Source organism: Amblyomma americanum, chromosome 9 (genome assembly GCF_052857255.1).
Source record: "Amblyomma americanum isolate KBUSLIRL-KWMA chromosome 9, ASM5285725v1, whole genome shotgun sequence".
NCBI classification, from domain to species: domain Eukaryota; kingdom Metazoa; phylum Arthropoda; class Arachnida; order Ixodida; family Ixodidae; genus Amblyomma; species Amblyomma americanum.
Window position 1 is genome coordinate 142636927 of NC_135505.1, and position 15763 is coordinate 142652689.

General features: G+C 49.6%; 1 protein-coding gene across 1 annotated transcript; it reads left to right on the forward strand.

Annotated features, from left to right (window-relative positions):
- On the forward strand, positions 1–6528 carry LOC144105672 (globin-like). The gene is made up of 4 exons (XM_077638772.1): positions 1–300; positions 1485–1676; positions 3508–3690; positions 6278–6528. The coding sequence occupies exons 1-4, from the start codon at positions 142–144 to the stop codon at positions 6359–6361; spliced, it is 618 nt and encodes a 205-aa protein (XP_077494898.1). The 5' UTR covers positions 1–141; the 3' UTR covers positions 6362–6528.
- The last annotated feature ends 9235 nt before the right edge of the window (positions 6529–15763 follow it).

Sequence of the window (15763 nt, forward strand, 5' to 3'; positions counted from 1 at the left end):
CCAGCCGACCGCTGGGTAGAAGAAAAGAGGGAAGAGGAAGGGGAGTTGTCGTTCTACGAGTTACTAACCGGAGTGCCATCTTTTGCAAGGCTACACAAGAGCAACTACTAAACGGAACAGGCCTTAGTTCCTTCGAACGCGATGGCCAATGCCCCGGACGCGAACCGTAAGCGGGAGGTGTCCCCGATCCTCCGGTGGCTTCTGGGCAGCCCCGAGGAGACTGTGCCGGACCCCGTGTCGGGACTCTCAAGCCGCGACAAGACCTACATCATCGACACCTGGACCATGATTCGACGAGACGTGAGAGCCTTCTATCATTTCATTCTGTTTATAGAAGGAAGGAGGGCTATAGAACGTCGCACGTTTCCCGAGGAGGTCGCCGGTTCGGCTTCCACTACTGGAATGTGATCTTTTGTTACTTTCTGTAAAACTGTATCCTATCTTAAACTCAGTAGTTTCCTCCTAATACTGCTGTGAAAACATTTTTTTTGTCAAACAGCCCCGCTATGAAAACAATTACAGGGACACCTAACTCTGTTTTGTTGGCAATATGGTAGCATTAGCATATGTTACCTTTGCCGGAAGTGGCGTCACTGCTGGTTAGATGACGTCACTTCCCTTCAGCCAATGAGAATGCTCCGGTCCTGTAAGGTCACTCCCCTTCAGCCAATGAGCGAATTTTATGACCGACGAAGCATTTTTGGCCCATAAGGCTTCTAGCGCTGTCGCACAAATATAATAATTATCCCTACCACGAATCCACCGCAGAGTGATTGCGATTACTTAGTAGTTTCAGCATTCTCCTCGTATTTGAGAGGTGCCGATCCCCAGTGCCGCCGAGTGCTCAACAGTTCTAATAGCACAAGCTTTTCCCTGGCCTGGTGCTTGGCTTTTCTGGTATAGAAATGCTGGAGAAAATTTGTTCTAGACCCAACGTCGTACGGAAGAAGCATTATGACCATATCTCTCTTTGGCCAAACTACCTTTGCGTCATTGAAATCAAGTCATGAATATTAACCATAGTCCCCTACGCTTTACTCTGTTCCAGACTGTTGGCTTTTTTTAACATATATACAGTTCCATACGCGCCACTCGCCTGTCCCATTGTTGTCTGTTCATTGAATGGAAGGCCTTTGGAATGGAACAGCGTCGAAGAAGTCGATACTTTTTGCCCCCTCACCCCATGAAATCGAAAAGGTGGCTGCGGTGACGTAATCCGGTGGTGGTGACGATGACTAAAACACACAACTCAACGCTGTCTTCATGGTCGCTCGAGCTGCACATGCTATGCAGCTTGATTGCATTCACCAGAAGGACGATAGGACAAAGGCACATGTTGGACCGTCTATTCTCTCGCCTTCGTCCGTCCTACGCGTATAAGTGACACTACTGTCTGCCGCACTCATTACTCCGACTCGAAGGTTAGTTAATGCAAGAGGCTTAATTGTGTCCTTGATTGCATGTTCTTTGTCGACTGCGTCCAGATGCGGGGCAACGCCGTGTCGCTGTTCGTGGCTCTGTTCGCCCGATACCCGGAGTACCAGCGCATGTTCCGCGCATTCAAGGACGTGCCCCTGGAGGAGCTGCCCCGGAACGGGGTTGTCAAGGCCCACGCCTTGGCTGTCTTCTACTTCATCACGGTCATCATCGAGAGCATGGACGACAACGACCTCCTGGTACGGAGGCGAAGCCATCTCCTTCCCTAGAATATAATGAGACACTTAGTACCAGCGCTAAAGGATAAGAGGAAATGAGGACGAGATATGGAAACCCAGAATGCAGAAACAGCTTCAAGCTTAATTAAAGTTACTCTGGAAAATTTTACCACCACTTACACTCCCCGGAAAACAAGCAGAGTTCAGAGAGAGTTGTTTGTCGGTGCTGCTTTTGTTGTTAGTTCCTTTCCTTAGGCAACACGATCGGCAATGATGTGATCATTGTACCACGTGACTGCGCGCCCTCACCCGGCCATAAACATTCCCCCCGCAAATAAAGAATGATCACGTGACGTCACGGTTGGGGAGCCGCTGCTCAAGTGCTAAAAAGTCTTACAAACAGCTCTCGATGTAAATATAAAGCGGGATGTGCTAATGGCGCAGCAGTCGGCTTGTAGCACCCCCGTGACAGCCCTAACAAAAAATTACGAGGTCACTGCGGTACCCCTTGCAATGCGTAAGCACTTTCTGAAACCCCTTTGCACTCTTTCGCTTCTTTTCCACTTAAGTAGCTCTAATTAATTAATTGTCCCACCATATGACGTCACACCTATGACGTCCCACCACTTTTCTTCCGAGACGTCGATGTAACTCAAACACACTCTTGGCGTCCACGGTACAACGTGATTACAGACGCCATGTTGCCGCATTTTTTCACTTCATTGGCTATAATTAACTAAGTACCCCACATGCACCTCATGGTTCCCCCTGCGAGATTTTTTGATGGCTTATGTAATGCAACCATTCTTTTTCTTATCACTCAATTCGTTTGAACGCTATCGTGATGACAAGCTCGTGATGACACGAAACCTCAAACATAGCCATACGATGCTTACGGATTAGTAGAGAGTTCTAGCTCCACTGTACGGTAAATACGGTAACTAAAGCAACTGCTACCGTACGGCAAATGTGACTAGGTAAGCCTGACAACGGCACCAACGACAATGCGTTACCGTATTTGCCATACGGCTAACCTGGTACGCTAAAACTGTCTAATAAGTCGTATGACCCCCGAAACAAGATGCGTTGAGTAACACATTACATTCGAGCAGGTAAACAAGACATCTCCACCACCACATTAGCGGGCGTTAGCACGCGTGTGGGGTATGCATGCAAGGGGAGACAGTACGGGAAAGACCTGGAAGTGTGGGACAATGGGTGGAGTGGGACAGTCGAGTTCAATCGGTCGTGAGAAGTGTCAGCAAGTTGTCAAATAACCAAACGGATGGCAGTAAGATACGGCAGCCGTACTGGAAATATCCGACATAACCGGTGCGGGAAAAGCGCCCAAGAAAAATATTTGCGATCTCGGCCCTCTAAAGTAAATATCCATCATTAGCTTTGCTTGATGCTGAATTGGAAGCCAGCCGACGAAAATAAGCAGTACTCTATCAAATAGGCATGTGCTTTAGGCCATGGAAATTTGATGCGTAGCGCTACTCGCTTTTTGCTCCTGTATCGACTGATATTCTTGTTTAGAGTGTATTTACTTTAAGATGGCAACAACGTTTAATATTCCAGAACATGAAAATAAAAATGCATGTCTGAAAAAAAGCACAGCTGCTTGATTCGATATTCCTAACTGACTATCCGTATGTAGTCCGTATTCAAAAAGATCAATTTTCGCCCGGCCATATTGGTTTGTATTTTCCTATGGTTGATCCCCTGTGTGAATTGAGATTTCCAACCCTCAAAGCCTGCATCTGTTCTGACTACCCTGCTGGCGTATACCTGCAATACAGCGCGCCTTCAAGAACTCCGCAGCCCCGTTGATTACATTTGCACCCTGCAGACGGAGCTGGTGCGCAAGAACGCCCGCAACCACCTGCGGAGGCCCGTGGGACCCGAGCACTACGCCAACATGACCGAGCTGCTCATCGAGGTCATGCAGGACAAGCTGCGCTCTCGTATGGCCCCGGCCGCGGTCAGGGCCTGGAAGACGCTGTTCGCCTTCCTCCAGAAGGTCACGGTCCAGGTACAGACCCGGTCCGAAACGGACTTCCTGGGCGTCGCCATGTTGTTCTCTGGACTGCTGTGTGCACCTGGCGCTGGAAGCGGCAGCGCGAGTTCTCTGAACTATTTAACCATTTATTTAGCATAGCGCGATCCGCGATCGGCTACCGTGACCCGCTTCCGCGGGGCGCCACTCCGTATGCGCAGAACCCAGCGAGGCCTGCGCCAGATGGCGCCACGTTCCCGTTAGCTGCTAGCGCGCCTGCCGAGTCGGGGCCAATCAGCGCGTACGCGCTTTTCTTTTTTTAGTAGATCGCGCTATGCTGACAGCAGCCCAAAGAGCAAAGATGTTCTAACGCGATAGCGTTAAAGGTCCCGTTCGGCGGAAAACCTGGCGTCGGCGTGGTTGGAAAATTCTGATTGGTCGGAAGGGTAGTGACGTGAAAGAGCCGGTTCGCGGAAAAGAAGAGAGGTGGTCAAGCTGAACCGAGCAACTGCCATTTGGATCGGGAACCGGGCACGCTTTCTATACAACACTGAGCAACGTTCATTCATTGGGATAATGGGGACCTTGTGCGAGCACCTCACACCGCACAGCAGGAGTATTTCATTACAGGAACACTTAGCTAATGAAGTAGCAAATTTGCGTCACAGGTAATATGGACGGTTATGTGTAATACACCCAGTATGGAATGACAACAAACGTGTCGATGTCTGCGAAAGGGTGCGCCAGGGGTCCCCCAAACGACCGTTTTACCCTTTAAAGCCATTGCGTCATACTCTTAAGGAAGACTTAAGTGTACCCCATGTTTTGGACATCGCAATATACCCGACGGAAAGGTTTATACACCAATCACACCGCACATTATCTCAGCGTTACCAGATCTGCATTTGGAATTTGACTCTTAAATATCAGTGCACAAAATTTACTTAGGACGCTGCGCTGTGATGAAATAGTTCGATTATATATATTGACGAAAATGTCCTCTATAGGGATGTTTTCGATGTAGATTAGATTGCTAACAAGGTCTGAGTACAACGTACTGTTCATCCCAGCCCTCCCGTACGAGATATACAGATGACACAACGGAGGTCTTGGGTATGATCCACAGGCCCGTGTACTGTGCGATGTCAGTGCACGTTAAAGAACCCCAAGTGGTCTAAATTTCCGGAGCCCTTCACTACGGCGTCTCTCGTAGTCTGAGTCGCTTCGGGACGTTAAACTCCCATAAACCATATAAACAAAACCACAGGACTGAACTAATTCTAGCAGTATTTGCCTTGATGCTAGTTGGCTCAAGTTTCAGGGTGCAGTTTTTTTAGCGCACCATGTACAAGTACAGCACGAAATAGTATAAACAGGCACTCGTCGCATCTGTCTGTTATGTTCCCTCAGACCTGTGTAGGTGATATGTATCGTGTTTTGAGCTCTTTGGCCACCCATCTGCCTTTGCGCCAGAGAAATACGCCATCCTAATTAGTAGCTAGTAATGTTTGTGAAGCTGTCCAGTTATTCTATTTGACCGTAAATCGGGTACATGAAAATTCTAACACTGCTTATTTGTCACTCAAGCCCATATACCAAACGCAAACGGTAATGAAAGTACTGTCCCAATGCAGCGTTCACGGCCGAACGCGTAAGGTGCTTATCTGTCAAAATTTGCTGCGAATTGAAATCCCTACCGCGGCGGACACGTTTCAGTGGAGATGGAGCGCGAAAGACTGCAGTGTGCTGTGCGAAGTCAGTTCCCGTTTACATCCCCCCCCCCCCCCCCTCCTGCATGTTCAATATTCCCGAGCCCTTCTCCGCGGTGCCTCTTTCATTTCGTCGTTCTCTCACACAGCGTGGTTGCGGTTCACAAGCTTCACTACGCTAGGCAAAGCAGTCGTCGCGTAGGCCAGAGAATGACCTTGAACGACCTTCAGCCCAACCTAGTTAGCTGTGTGACCATATGTGGTACAGTTATGGTGTCAATTCTTGACACCAACCATTATGGAGGCAAAACGCTAAGGCGCCCGTCTGCTGTGCGATGTCAGTGCACGTTAAAGATCCCCAGGTGGTCCAAATTATTCCGGAGCTTTCCACTACAGCACCTCTTTCTTCCTTTCTTCTTTCACTCCCTCCTTTATCCCTTCCCTTACGGCGCGGTTCAGGTGTCCAACGATATATGAGACAGATACTGCGCCATTTCATTTCCACAAAAAACAATTAAAAACAAAATTGACACCAACCACTGACAGCGAACGATGGCTGTGCAAGTTCAGGGCTCACATAGTGTTGGGATTTGAAGGCGCGGGCTCCTTTCCCTTGACCCACGACCTTTCGTTCACCTTTGGCGTTGGGTGACCTTTGGGTTTACCTTTGACCTTAAGAACATCCGATGGGGTGATGTGAAGCCACGTGATGACGTCCGATGGGGCTGGCATAAGGCCATGTCATAACGTCATAAGGCCATAGCCACGTGTGCGTGTGGGTATATATAGAACGGCCATAGCGAGCGTGTAGCGGAGCTGCCATGGATGAGCCTCAGACGCTTAGCACTGCTTGCTTATCGCTGAATTCCAGGGTTAGCCAAGCTGAGCCACTTCCAACTTTTTTTTTGTCGCAGGTTTTCGCCGAGCACAGGAGGGCTATCAAGGAAGGAAAGCCTTTAGGCATCCTCACTCCACCGGCGCTACCAGCCAGCGACTAGCACGGCGTCTGGGCGCCGTCAAAGCCAGGCGAAAACTGGCTCCTGCTTGTTATGATCATGTACTTTGCTTTCTTGCAACTTGTGAATAGCGACGTGTTTCAATGGCGTCATCCACAGCAATTTTCAGTGCTATTTCATTCACTGCCCTTGAAATGTAGATGCACTAACGTAGCATATATCTACTTAAGTCTATTTAGATAGACTATTTAGTCTATTTAGAGTTCTCGCCCTTCCGCTGGTCAGCTAAGTGACAGCATATCATATCTATCGTATCTCCACAGATGCGGCCACTTTAGTACCACGTGACCACAGATTGTACATTAGAGATATTAGATACGTTTAGCATAGTGCGTACTGCCACCGCTACAGGTTACCGCGCCCCAACACTGCGCACGCGCTGATTGGTCCCGAAGAAGCAGGCGTGCACGTGCTGCCACCGCGCATGCTCAGTACGCTCTGAGGGCACCGACCAGATGCACACGCGCCGCTAACATTGGGATGAATCAGCGCGTGTGCACTGGTGGCGCGCGGTAACCTGTAGCGGTGGCAGTACGCGCTATGCTAAAGGTTACTATTTCCGAGAGCGCCAGTTACCTCCCACCCTGCACACACCGGAGTCTCATTTAAGTAACATATTCCTTTTGGCCAACAGGAAGACACGACAGTTTTTAGCTACGACATATAACCCCAAAAACATTTATCTTGAAGAAACAGATTAAAAAAATCTGTTGAGCTCTTCAGAGAAGAAGAATTGCACTACTTTCGGCCCCATGTTTTTGGAATACTATATTGCAAACAATGGAAGAGGCAGGCGCAGCTGAGAATCACACCAACACGTCGATAATCACGTTTGTGACGAACGTTGCCAATAAATTATTTTCATGACAAATTTGCATGGTAGCCTAGGTAAAGGAAGAGTGATATTGTTAACGTGGCAGCCAGCCAAAGAAAGAGACGCAATGATCGATGGCAATGAGGTGATTTTTAATGGCCGCTGGCCTAGCGCGAGCGCTCCTGCCCGCGCCACTGCACAATTGCTCGCCTTCTTCGTCACAATATATACACGTTGTAAACTCAAGTGGTCGAGCCGCAGCGGTGGCTAAGTGGTTATGGCGCTCGGCTGATGACCCGAAAGACGCGGGTTCGATCCCGGCCGCAGCGGTCGAATTTCGATGAAAGCGCAATTCTGGGGGCCCGTGTGCTGTGCGATGCCAGTGCACGTTAAAGAACCCCAGTTGGTCGAAATCTCCGGAGCCCTTCACTACGGCGTCCCTCTTAGCCTGAGTCGCTTTGGGACGTTAAACCATATAAACCAAATCATCAAGCGGTCGAGACATGTTTAGCGGTGCCGCATAAGTGGAAGTGTCTGGAGCATGTAGGCAAAAATTTTCATTCTAAGCCCGTGCAGCGTGGTGGGAAGTAAAAAAAAAAGGCGGCAGCTGACGAAGTACTCAAATGTGCAACAATGCGCACAGTAGTAATGAGTCCTACAGTAGCCGGCGACCGTGAGCTGGCACCCAACATTATGACAGCAAAGGCTCAAGTCAGACGCAAATGGTTTCCACGTGTTAATGGCCTGCTGTATATACGGTGAGCGACCAACTCGTCGTCATCATCATCATCCTTACTATACCCACTGCAGGGCAAAGGCCTCTCCCATGTCTCTCCAATAAACACTGTCCTTTGCCAGCTGCGCCCACCCTATGCCTGCAAACTTCTTAATCTCATCCACCCACCTATACCTTTCTGCCGCCCCCTGCTACGCTTGCCTTCTTTTGGAGTCCACTACGTTACCCTTAAGGACCAGCGGTTACCTTGCCTTCGCATTACATGCCCTGTTCTATAGCCTATTTCTTCCTCTTGGTTTCGACTATAGGATGCCATTAACCCGCGTTTGTTCTCGCACCATCTCAGACCGGTTTAACCTTGCATAAGGCTGCACGGTTTCCGTGAAATGCACTAGAGAAAGCGTTATCAAAGGAACTTTTTATAAAGCTAGCAAGCGGAAACTTTTCTTCGCATTTTGCCTCCGTACAGAATAAAAAAAAGGCTTAGTGCAGTGCCTTCAGTCAGCTAGATTTGGCAACCCGCGAGCGCAATCTGTATGCATGCCTTAGCCGGTTCTGGACGACCGCCTTGTAAAAACGCAGTCTCAATTCAATTCCTCGCTAATTCAGACAGTGATGAAGTGCCGTCCCTGTTTTAAATCACGGCGCGGCGAATGTTACGCACAAAGGGCTTTTCACACTCACATGTGATGAGCCCATAGTAGTGGGATTGTATCCAGGCAGGGGTGGAAGCATCGGAAATCGCACGGCACACGAAGACATTGGCATACCAATCCTCAAAGCTGCGTGTATACCCACTGCCGTGAATCCTCAGAACGATAGCAGAAAATGCTGAACGGCGCCTGCGTCTCCAATGCACCTACTCTACTCACTGGGGAGCAAATCTATGATTATGCGCGCAGTGCTGCATCGTCTGTCACAGAAGCGGCTGGCGTCGTCATAAAACATTCATCATCTCTGCGCCCAGACTGGTATCGCCTGATGCTGGCATTCTGGTGTGGCTGCTAAATCTGAGTACACAACCGTCTTAAAGCAGTGACATGCTGCTCCCGTTCGAAAAGATATCGTGGCGCCCTTTAAAATGCAAGAGACGCTAAGGCGCCGCCCACCAGAGCTGGGCTAAAACCGTTAAGAACAAAATACGCGTCCCTGACATATTTCGCACCCTCATTTACCTCTGAGGCACGCAAATTGAATTAATTTTCTGGGACAGACTCACCTTGCAGCACGGTCGCGCTGAATCCTCAAAATAAAGCCGCGCACGGGCGTAGAACTCGGGGAAAGCAGCACATGTTGAAGCATGCGCGCTCCTCCGAGAACACATGGTTGCCTTTGTGCATCTGAACTTGCGCCATAGACAGCGAAACTCTGCAATTGTCGTTTCGAGCCAAAAGGCCTTGATAATAACGCTGAAAAAAATACTTGTTTTTTAACACTCCGATATTAAACACTAAAATAACAATGTACCGCCAGCCGTCATGAATAAAACCAAAGCACAGTGTTGAGGTGCCGAGGTAAATGTACCCCATCGGTGCATGTAGGCTCCACATCAGGCCGTCTGCATATGCCACGCTTTTCGAGGGACGGCTGGCTTTACGTCAGTGCTGAAGGCTGCAGGAGCCACTGAACAACTGATGGTCGGCAGTCGGCCTGCGCCGCTCGGGTCGTCTGTGGTAACGCGGTGAGACGGTGTTCTAGAACTTGCTCCGTTGGGAGGAGCTGATGAGGACACAAAAGGTAAGATGCGCTCTCGCTCTCACAGGGAGCACCTAGGATGTGTTTCTGGTGATTTTATTGACAAAATGATTTCGAGTAAGGTGACAGAAACTTCGGTGGTCAAGTTACCTGACTATTTTCTAGACCCGGATTTAAAACTCAATAACCGTAGCGCAGCGCGAAGAAGAGTGATGAGACAACTCATGCAGAAGAAAGACGACAGAGCCTTGAAGACCGCCTTTAATCGCCTGCAGCCTGTCATTCGACAACACACGAACAAGCTTTGCAGGTCGCAATGGGCCTCGTTCTGTACTAGCTTGACTGTATTCTCACCGATGACGAGAATATGCCGAGTCATTGGCAGTCTTGTTGGAGAATCTCGCCCTTGGAAATCTTTCGAAGCTCTTGCAATACACAAGCGGAAGCCTCTTGCGTGCTTGGCAGAGGAATTTGCAGATGCGTTAGTACGTGCAAATTTTGGAATTGACCTCTGTCCTCCACCTGCTTTCTGCGCGTCTATTATGGATGCCCGGTTCACGCTCAGAGAGCCGCAGACAGCGCTCAGCGGCCTGCGGCGCAGGTGTGCACCAGGTCCCGACGGCATCACCATCCCAATGCTGCGGAACCTGCCTCTGGAATACAAAAACAACCTCTGTCGAGTTTGGGAGACTGGCGACGTTCCTCCGTCAGGGAAGGTAGCTTGTGTTCCAGTACTGAATCCAGATGAAGATATGACGGACTTGGCCTCGTAGCGTCCTGTGCCACTGACTTCTTGTGTGGCTGATCGCTGATGGAGAAGTTGGCAAGTGAACGCTTATCGTGATGGCTCGAGGACAGCAAGGTACTACCAACATGTATGACGGAATACTGCCGAGGTTCAAGTGAGCAGGATAGCGTCTAGGGCTCGGTAGGTCACATTGAACATCAAAGCGCTTTCGGCCTTTCTACAGTAGCCATTTTCCTTGACGTCGCAAAGGCTTACGATAGTGTCCTTCAGAGCTCAATACTGAATAGCTTGCTAGGCACAGGTGTACAGTGCTATCTGCTAAGGTTCATTCACTCCTTTGTCTGTGATCGCGCAATTCGAGTGTAGTTAGGAGGTACCATAAGCATAGAAACGGCCGTATAGCGAGGTGTGCCTCAAGGAAGTGTTTTTCCCCCACACTTCTAAAGCGAAAGCTCTACTATAGTAGGATACTACTTAAAAAAACAGCAGTTGTAAACACTGGGCCACGGTCCGCGGCGCACTCTATCACTCCGCTAGCCAGTCCCAAAAGTAAATGAAATAAGCTTTTTAATGTTTGACATTATTAAACAAGCCAGGTATCAAAATTCTAGAGCTCATAACTTTTTTCTCGTGATTAGCTTCTTGTTTAGGTGACAAGAGAAGTTTTAACAACGGACTACGTTTTTGTCGAGGAGGAATTTTGTGCGTTGGTCCTAAATGTGGGCGGAGCTTCACTGCAGACTTAAGTTGTATCCGACTATAGCCTTGTCGAGCCAAGGCAATGGGCGCGCATTACATTTGACCTTCAAGAGGAGGAGTGATGTCAGCCACGTGACGTACCACGTGACTCGCCGTTTCTGCAGCCGCGCGCCACCACAGCGCCGACCGCCGCCTCGCCAGCTGTGTTCACGTGACTAACCACGTGACTCACCATTCGCTTGAAAGGGAAACAGCGCCGCACTCGCGTGCACACTGCTAAAGCCCGAGGGGCTTTACGCACTGCAGCCTCGCAGTTTCTGGCTATGGATGAAGCGAGTCGGCCGGGACCGTCAACGCCGTCGTGACAGTGTCGTAGACGACGGGCTGAGTCTGATCATCCGGCTGACGTTGCCAATCATGCTACGTGTGAAGCTAGAGGTAGGGAAGTTAAAAGTACCAAGCTAGCGGCAGAGTCGACCGACGAATAACGGGAGTGTCGACTGGCTCAACGGCGCTTGAAGGATGCCGAAAGGCGGCATCGAAGAGCTTTGGAGGAAGCCACTGCTGCTTCTACCTCCGCCAAGACTTCGGCGACGGACGAATAGGTTGAGTCTAACCTGGCGTAGCAACACAGCATAGCCACGCATAACAAAGCTTTCGCTTGCATGACCGGGCTTAGCCGAACTAAGCCGCAGCCATTTTTAAAGTTGCAATGAATGGCCTCCCCGATTCACTGCAGGCAAATTGCAGGCATGTGCATAATATGCAAACATTTGTCTTTGGTTTACCGGCTACCAACACAAGCGATTAGTCTTGATAGCTCGACAGGCCCTACTTCCCGCACAAGATTACATTCAAGGTGTGGGATTGTCGCTATCAATGGAAAAATCCGGCTTCGTCCTGTTTCCAGGTGTGCGCGTTTCAAGATAGGCCTTCGATCCTCACTCTTGCATTCGTCAATACAGTCGCATGCGCGTTTTGGGCGTCATTATCGACTCACGTCTACAGTGGCAACAAGCTGTGGACTCGATTGTCTCATCTCAATCTTGGCGTCTGAATGTGATCCGTAGAGTCGCAAGTGAGCAATGGGGAAACAATCTTTCCTCAATGGTCAGACTTCACGATGCACTGGTGGTTAGTCGCATAATGTACCAACTGCCTTCAATTCCCCCTCGGTTTCACAGCTTGACCGTCTCGAAATTTTGCACACAAGGCGGCAGCGAACAATGCAGTTCATCATGAGTCACTTTCGAAACCTCTTAGCCTTGTCGCGCCACAAAAATTTTTACTAATGCAACTTGGCTGCCTCGGAGAGACGGTAGCTGGACGAGCCCCTCTGCAGCGGCTCCAAAACAGATCAGAGTCCCGAGCCTATATACTTGGCACTAGTATACTCTTAGTTCTCTAGGCATCGATGTTCGAAGACAAAGTAAGCGGTTGAAACCACCCTGGTCGTTTGCGAGCATCGACTGTACGGTCTCTATTCCCCACGTGCACGATAAGCGCAATTCTCTTTTGGCGGCAACGGGTTCGCTCATACCTGAACATTTAGAAACAGAGTACGCCCGCCATGTTCAAATTTTCGCTGATGGTTCTGTCGATAAGGGCAGAGGAGCTAGCGCAGCAGCTTTTCATATTCCTCCTTTGAATACTGTCTCGAAATTATTGGAGCCCTCCACTACGGCACCCCTTTCTTCCTTTCGTCTTTCACTCCCTCCCTCATCCCTTCCCTTACGGCGCGGTTCAGGTGTCCAACGAGATATGATAGTGCGCCATTTCCTTTCCGCAAAAACCAATTATTATTATTATTGTCTGGTATGTACGCTTTACAGAAGTCGTGTCCTCCACACCGGCAGAAAGCGTTGCAATTAAGGCGGCTTTATGGAAGCTAGGGTCCTATCCGGCTCAACCTGTTGCGATCCTTGCGGATTCAAAATCCGCCCTCCAAAGGTTAGAGTTCGGGTTTCCTACTGATGCCTTGTCTCTTAGCTCTTTGCGCATAATGTACACAGCAGGTGCCTTCGCACACAGGTGCAATAGGCAACGAGGTGGCGGACAACCTCGTCCGTAAAGCGCTGTCAGGTAATCCAAGTCCATCAAGACGCAAGAGACTCTTCAGAGAAACAGTGCTCAGCCACTTCAGTGCCTTGTCGAGCTCCCCCCAACAAGCCATGTGTGACCAAGGGACAAAGATCCCAAGACACATTACTATACCCCATCGCACGGGCTCTGCGCGTACCCCTGCGTGGATGCATGACGCGCCTAAAATCGTCTCCGCTGTTTTCCACACGTGGTGCATGCAGTGATATAGCACATTATCTTATGCGCTGTACAGTGTACAACATGGAAAGGAGTGTGTTGTCCGCTTTCCTCAAGAAGACAGGAGCTGTTCACAGTTCCCTTCGGGACATTGTCTTTCTTCCTTCTTTTAAGTTCCCCTAGGACTCGGATCTGGACTTCAGATCGTAACAGCAGGAGTTCACAATTGACTGTTATAGGTGATAGTGTTTATAGCGATGTAATCAGTCAGTACGCAGGTATGAGTCTGACTTCTGGACCTATTTAAATGTCGCTACGGTGGAGCAATTGTCGGCAGAGTCCGCAAGGCTAAACCCACCTATAGCTTGCAACAAGCTCAACCTCTCCATCACCCCCTGAGCCGCGTTTGCCGCTTGCAGACAGATAATCAATGCTGGCGCCTGTAGCAGTTTGGCCGTGCTCAACGCTGCGAGGAGGTTAAGAGGAGAGGGAAGACGAGCATCGCTCTACCGCAGCCGCCTTTGGGCAACACCATGGCTAACTAAAAGGGTTGAACTTAAATTGGACAAAGCAGCGAGATAGGCAAAGGAAAATACTAGGCGCAATGTTAAGAGACAGGAAGAGAGCAGTGCGAGTCAGGGAACCAAGACGAATTAATGAAAGTGGTTTTCTTTCTTTTAGGAAATGAAAAACGCACTAATTCTCATTTCTCGGCAAATACCTCAATCGCGCCGTGGGAGGATTGGATGGAGGAGGAAGTGACAGATGAAGATGCCGTAATGGAGGTTTCCGGAATTTCGGTTTTTTTCCGCCTCGGTGGCTCAGTGGCAAGGTCGCTCGACTACTGAGCCGGAGTTCCCGGGTTCCCACCCGGCCGCGGCAGCAGCCTTTCGATGGAGGAGAGACGCAAAAGGCGCCCGTGTGATGACAGTGCACGTTAAAGATCCCCAGGTGTTCGAAATTATTCCGGAGCCCTTCACAACAGCACCTCTTTATTCCGTTCTTCTCTCGATCCCTCCTTAAATTTATGCCGGCGCGGTTCATGTGTCCGCCGAGATGAGACAGATACTGCGCCATTTCCTTTCCTAAAAACCAGTTGGTTTAATAGCGTTTAACGTCCCAAAGCGACTCGGGCTGTGACGGTCGCCGTAGTAGTGGAGACCTCCGGAATAAATTCGGCCACCTGGGGATCTTTAACGCGCATTGACGTAGCCCAATACACGGGCCTCGTATCATTTCGCTCCCAACGAAATGAGACTACCGTGGCCAGGATCAAACCCGCGTCTTTCGGGTCGGCAGCCGAGCACCATAACCGTTAAAGCCACCGCGGAAGCTTCCAGAATTTCGACCACCTGGGGACCTTTTAACATGCACTCACATAGGACGGCACACGGCAGTCTTTTGCATTTCGCCTCCACGCGGTTCAGGTGTCCGCCGATATGTGAGACAGACACTGCGCCATTTCCTTTCACCAAAAACCAATTATTATTCGCCTCCATCGAAACGCGGCCGCAGCGGTCGGATTCACACATAACTAGTCGAAATCTAGAAGAAATGGGCATCAGCAGGGCATATGTAAAGCGAAGATGCGAAGGGAAGATAGCAGATGGTCGTTGAGGGCGACGGACTGGATTTCATGAGAATTAAGGCGAGCGTAGCAGAGGGCAGCAGAAATTCGGGTGCGAGGACGAGATTAAAAGTTTGTGAAGATAAGGTGACCGCATCTGGCACAGGACACGGTTAATTGGATGATATATGATGACGATGACGGGCAGTTAATAGGCTCATGATGATGCCTCTTGCAACATGTTGGCTCCCTACTCACTACCATGTGGTGCTGCCTTTATTGCTAGCAAGTGCCAGAGTCCAGTGGCATACCATTCCTGGTAAAGAATGCGTGCCCTGGTTTATTGCGGCTACATCGCTTTAATGCACAATGAATCAATCTTCCAGTTTCAGGATCAGTTTGTTGATCGATAGCGAGGAGGAATACAGTGCGCTTTGTCCTAAAGCAAGATTTAAATATATTTTCCTGCATTCCGAACTTCCCGCTGTGCGCTACGTGATGTCATATCATCATCTGCAGCAGTCAACGTATCCCCGCAAACTTCTTAATGACATCCGCCCGTATTTCTGCCACCCCCTGCCAGCTTGCCTTCCCTTGGAATCCTGTCTATTGCCCTTAGGGACCATCGATTATCTTGCCTTCGCATTACACGCCCTGCCAAAACCCATTTGTTCCTCTTGGCTTCGACTAGGATGTCATTAACCAATGTTTAATCCCTGACCCACTCTGTCCTCTTCCTGCCTCTTAATGTTACACCTATCATTTGCCTTTCCATAGCTCACTGTGCTGTCCTTGATATGAACCCTTTTCGTTAACTTCCACGTTTCTGCCCCATAGGTAAGTACCAGTAAGATACATTTGTTGCA